The 6,000-nt window shown below is 55.2% G+C and overlaps 1 protein-coding gene across 1 annotated transcript in view; it reads right to left on the bottom strand.

The window, feature by feature from the left end:
• LOC119957022 (serine/threonine-protein kinase N2-like) overlaps positions 1 to 6,000 on the bottom strand; it is a 130,773-nt gene that overhangs the window by 28,319 nt on the left and 96,454 nt on the right. Inside the window, exon 7 of the mRNA XM_038784605.1 lies at positions 3,431 to 3,596. Coding sequence (XP_038640533.1) covers positions 3,431 to 3,596 — 166 coding nt within the window. The remainder of the gene's footprint in view (positions 1 to 3,430; positions 3,597 to 6,000) is intronic.

Genomic DNA, 6,000 nt, shown 5'->3' with positions numbered 1-6,000 from the left:
GATGTCCTGGTGTGAGGGGTGAAGGGGTCAGGAACAGGACATCCTGGTGTGAGGGGTGATGGGGGTCAGGAACAGGACATCCTGGTGTGAGGGGTGATGGGGGTCAGGAACAGGACGTCCTGGTGTGAGGGGTGATAGGGGTCAGGAACAGGATGTCTTGGTGTGAGGGGTGAAGAGGGTCAGGAACAGGACGTCCTGGTGTGAGGGGTGATGGGGGTCAGGAACAGGACATCCTGGTGTGAGGGGTGATGGGGGTCAGGAACAGGACATCCTGGTGTGAGGGGTGATAGGGGTCAGGAACAGGATGTCTTGGTGTGAGGGGTGATGGGGGTCAGGAACAGGACGTCCTGGTGTGAGGGGTGATGGGGGGTCAGGAACAGGATGTCTTGGTGTGAGGGGTGATGGGGGGTCAGGAACAGGATGTCTTGGTGTGAGGGGTGATGGGGGTCAGGAACAGGACGTCCTGGAGTGAGGGGTGATGGGGGTCAGGAACATGACGTCCTGGTGTGAGGGGTGATGGGGGTCAGGAACAGGACATCCTGGTGTGAGGGGTGATAGGGGTCAGGAACAGGATGTCTTGGTGTGAGGGGTGATGGGGGTCAGGAACAGGACGTCCTGGTGTGAGGGGTGATGGGGGGTCAGGAACAGGATGTCTTGGTGTGAGGGGTGATGGGGGTCAGGAACAGGACGTCCTGGAGTGAGGGGTGATGGGGGGTCAGGAACAGGATGTCTTGGTGTGAGGGGTGATGGGGTCAGGAACAGGACGTCCTGGTGTGAGGGGTGATGGGGTCAGGAACAGGACGTCCTGGTGTGAGGTGAGGGGTGATGGGGTCAGGAACAGGATGTCTTGGTGTGAGGGGTGATGGGGGTCAGGAACAGGACATCCTGGTGTGAGGGGTGATGGGGGTCAGGAACAGGATGTCTTGGTGTGAGGGGTGATGGGGGTCAGGAACAGGACGTCCTGGTGTGAGGGGTGATGGGGGGTCAGGAACAGGACATCCTGGTGTGAGGGGTGATGGGGGGTCAGGAACAGGATGTCTTGGTGTGAGGGGTGATGGGGGTCAGGAACAGGACGTCCTGGAGTGAGGGGTGATGGGGGGTCAGGAACAGGATGTCTTGGTGTGAGGGGTGATGGGGGTCAGGAACAGGACATCCTGGTGTGAGGGGTGATGGGGTCAGGAACAGGACATCCTGGTGTGAGGGGTGATGGGGTCAGGAACAGGATGTCTTGGTGTGAGGGGTGATGGGGGTCAGGAACAGGACGTCCTGGAGTGAGGGGTGATGGGGGGTCAGGAACAGGATGTCTTGGTGTGAGGGGTGATGGGGGTCAGGAACAGGACATCCTGGTGTGAGGGGTGATGGGGTCAGGAACAGGACATCCTGGTGTGAGGGGTGATGGGGTCAGGAACAGGACGTCCTGGTGTGAGGGGTGATGGGGGGTCAGGAACAGGATGTCTTGGTGTGAGGGGTGATGGGGGTCAGGAACAGGACGTCCTGGTGTGAGGTGAGGGGTGATGGGGGTCAGGAACAGGACATCCTGGTGTGAGGGGTGATGGGGGTCAGGAACAGGACATCCTGGTGTGAGCCGTGATGGGGGTCAGGAACAGGACATCCTGGAGTGAGGGGTGATGGGGGTCAGGAACAGGACATCCTGGTGTGAGGGGTGATGGGGGTCAGGAACAGGACATCCTGGTGTGAGCCGTGATGGGGGTCAGGAACAGGACGTCCTGGTGTGAGGGGTGATGGGGGTCAGGAACAGGACATCCTGGTGTGAGCCGTGATGGGATCAGGAACAGGACGTCCTGGTGTGAGCCGTGATGGGATCAGGAACAGGACGTCCTGGTGTGAGGGGTGATGGGGGTCAGGAACAGGACATCCTGGTGTGAGCCGTGATGGGATCAGGAACAGGACGTCCTGGTGTGAGCCGTGATGGGATCAGGAACAGGACGCCCTGGTGTGAGGGGTGATGGGGGTCAGGAACAGGACGTCCTGGTGTGAGCCGTGATGGGGGTCAGGAACAGGACATCCTGGTGTGAGGGGTGATGGGGTCAGGAACAGGACATCCTGGTGTGAGCCGTGATGGGGGTCAGGAACAGGACATCCTGGTGTGAGGGGTGATAGGGTCAGGAACAGGATGTCCTGGTGTGAGGGGTGATGGGGGTCAGGAATAGGACGCCCTGGTGTGAGGGGTGATGGGATCAGGAACAGGACGTCCTGGTGTGAGGGGTGATAGGGTCAGGAACAGGATGTCCTGGTGTGAGGGGTGATGGGGGTCAGGAACAGGACATCCTGGTGTGAGGGGTGATGGGGTCAGGAACAGGACGTCCTGGTGTGAGGGGTGATAGGGTCAGGAACTGGACATCCTGGTGTGAGCCGTGATGGGGGTCAGGAACAGGACATCCTGGTGTGAGGGGTGATGGGGGTCAGGAACAGGACGTCCTGGTGTGAGGGGTGATGGGGGTCAGGAACAGGACATCCTGGTGTGAGGTGAGGGGTGATGGGATCAGGAACAGGACATCCTGGTGTGAGGGGTGATGGGGGTCAGGAACAGGACATCCTGGTGTGAGGGGTGATGGGGTCAGGAACAGGACATCCTGGTGTGAGCCGTGATGGGGGTCAGGAACAGGACATCCTGGTGTGAGGGGTGATGGGGTCAGGAACAGGACATCCTGGTGTGAGCCGTGATGGGGGTCAGGAACAGGACATCCTGGTGTGAGGGGTGATGGGGTCAGGAACAGGACATCCTGGTGTGAGCCGTGATGGGGGTCAGGAACAGGACATCCTGGTGTGAGGGGTGATGGGGGTCAGGAACAGGACATCCTGGTGTGAGGGGTGAAGGGGTCAGGAACAGGACGTCCTGGTGTGAGGGGTGATGGGGTCAGGGTCAGGAACAGGACGTCCTGGAGTGAGGGGTGATGGGGGTCAGGAACAGGACATCCTGGTGTGAGGGGTGAAGGGGTCAGGAACAGGACATCCTGGTGTGAGGGGTGATGGGGGTCAGGAACAGGACGCCCTGGTGTGAGGGGTGATAGGGGTCAGGAACAGGATGTCCTGGTGTGAGGTGAGGGGTGATAGGGGTCAGGGTGAGGGACTGAATGCCCTGGTGTGAGGGGTGATGGGGGTCAGGGACAGGACGTCCTGGTGTGAGGGGTGATGGGGGTCAGGGTGAGGGACTGAATGCCCTGGTGTGAGGGGTGATGGGGGTCAGGGTGAGGGACTGAATGCCCTGTTGAAAAGGAAACCGCCCGAAACGAGGAAAGTGGGAGTGGTTAAAGAGACAGAGTGCAGCAGCAAGGTTTTGGGCCTGTGTCAGAAGAGACTAAACAAGGGCAAATGAGAGGGGAGAATTTCAATACATCTTAATACTCTACGCAGCCAATGAAGACGGCAAAGTTCAGCATAGTGTGCAGCTGTGAGCTTGCACTCTTACCCCGGCATGTTGGTGCTCAATGTCTGCCTGCCGTCAGACACAGCAGTCATGTAGGATGAGGGACTATATGTTCCTGTGGAATTAATAGCAGGAAATGCTTTCCTCAACAACCGACCCCAAGTGGCGATGTTAATATTCATCTGAGGAGCTCGCAGGAAAGCCTTCCCTAAAACATAATACATGAGGCAGCAAGTTAGTAGGTATAGCGACCCATGGGCATCACAGTCGACAGCTCCTGCAGCCAACACTGGCCCTTCACCGTGAACCAGTCTTAGCCTCACCACTCCCTCATAACTCTCAAAACACACGTCAACCACTCCTCCCGATACTGCCCCCAAGACCGTATCCTTCCTCTGCTCGACGTCGAGGTAATCCATCCGTAATTCTGCATCTATTCCACGCTACTTTCGGAGCAGGCGAGTTGTTATCGCTTTCTCAATGGTTTGGGTGCTGGAATAGAGAGCCCGAGAGCCAGGTTTGCTGGCTACATTATGTTACATTAGTCGAGGAGGTGGAAGCAGAAGTCGCAATGAGACATCAATAGATTCAGGAAGCGGGAAAGACTGTCGCAGATGGAGGGGAATGATGGAAAGCAAGATGGATGTTGCGATGGAGGGCGGCAAGGTGGCAAAGTGGTTAGCAGAGCTGCCTCACAGTGCCAGGGAGCCGGGTTCAATTCCAACCTCAGGTCACTGTCTGTGTAGAGTCTGCAGGTTCTCCCCCGTGTCTGTGTGGGTTTCCTGTCCAGGGCAGCACAGTAGCACAAGTGGGTAGGGTGCTCTTTCAGAGGGTCGGTGTCGACCTGATGGGTTGAATAGCCTCCCTGTGCACTGTATGATTCTATTGGGCTGAGCCTGGGCTCAAGACCAGAATATTTTCTAATTGGAGAGCAGCAGGAGCGAATAGATTTAAGGGGCCAAAGTCAGAAATCACAAAAACATTCGGAGCAGGTAAGGAGCAATGTCCTTTTACATTCGGAAACACCAGAAGGGGATCCTGCAGCGGAAGGTGCAGCTGCTCATGGAGGAACAGAAGACAGGAATGCGGAATGGACTCATACTGAAGGAGCGCAGATGTCTTGGAAGTTTTGGAAGTTCGTAGGGCTGGAGGTTACTGGGGGGGGGGGGGGGAGAGGCCGTCGGAGGGTTTGAACAAGAGAATAATCATTCTGAAAGACGTGCAGTCCCACACCTAATGGAATAGCGGCCTTTATCTCAAGCAGGCCCGAATACATCAGGTGAATTTTGGCCGTGGGAGAGAGTACAACACAGGTTTACAAGAATGATGTCTGAATTAAAGAAGTTACAAAGAGAGATTATTCAAAATAGACCTGTTTTCCCCACTGGAATTTGAAAGGTTAAGGGGTGATCTGATCAAAGTATTCAAGATATTAACATGGAAAGGCAGGGTAGGTAAAGACAAACTATTTCCGCTGGAGATTGTAAAACGAGGGGGCAGAGTCAGGAAATTAAGGACAGACCGTTCAGGAGAGATGTTAGCAAGAACTTATTCACTCAAAGGGGTGGTAAACTCTCTCGATGTAGGGCTGCCGGCTGGCCCAGCATTTGGTGCCCATCCCTAATTGCCCTTAAACTGAGGGGTTTGTTCGGCCATTTCAGAGGCAGTTAAGGAGTCACCCACATTGCTGTGGGTCTGGAGTCACGAGTAGGCCAGACCGGGTAAGGGCGACAGATTTCCTTCCCTAAAGGACATTAGTGAACCAGATGGGTTTTTGCTGCAATCGATGATAGTTCCACGGTCCCATTACGGAATCGAGATTTATATTCCAGATCTGATCATCGAAGGTTCCCCAGCTGGCATGGTGGGTGTTATAACCCACACGCGTCTTATGGGCTGGGGACGATTCACGACCCCGAAATCTTGCCGAATACTAGCTCCCTCGATACAGGGGCAGAAGAACGTTAACGATGGTCACTTTGTATAAATAGAGTCGGCCAGTCAGGCACCAACCAGAGAGAAGTAGGGAACTAATGGAGCTGTACATGCTAGTCCAGCGTAAAATAAAATAAGTCTCAACCCACTCGGTGTGGACCCTTCGTTTCCCCCCCCACCCTCCAAACTGGGATTGAACCCGGGACCCCAGAGCATTAGACGGGCCTCTGGATTATTCGTGATTTTACCTCAACGCCACCACCTCTCCGTATTGGATTTGTTCGTCCATTGGGATTAAAGGGGCAGAGGCTTCCTGGGGGTAACACTGATGAAAGGGACAGAGAGCAAAGAACAGAGGTGAACGTTTGATTTTCAGACTGGGGCCGTGGGGGAAATAAATAACTCGCCCCACCCCCCAAAGAGGAATGGCAGACAATATAAACGGAACAGTAAAGATGGTGCAGAAGGCGAGAAACCTGGCTGTACACGATCCTTCGAGAGTGGCACGTCAAGTGGAGAAAACAGGCACGAGGCTGAAGGTTCGGAAGAAATTAAATACTGGTTTTTAAATATTTGCGGGAACTTTCCAAATCATCATGTCTTCAGCTCCTTCGACTGAATGGCAAATTGCTTTTAACCGTTGTTCCGTTTAACAGTTCAGTGAACAGTTCACTTTC

The sequence above is a fragment of the Scyliorhinus canicula genome, chromosome 25, assembly GCF_902713615.1.
Source record: "Scyliorhinus canicula chromosome 25, sScyCan1.1, whole genome shotgun sequence".
In the NCBI taxonomy this organism is placed as follows: domain Eukaryota; kingdom Metazoa; phylum Chordata; class Chondrichthyes; order Carcharhiniformes; family Scyliorhinidae; genus Scyliorhinus; species Scyliorhinus canicula.
The sequence above is the reverse complement of the archived record's forward strand: the minus strand, read 5'-3'. Positions and strand labels throughout refer to the sequence as shown.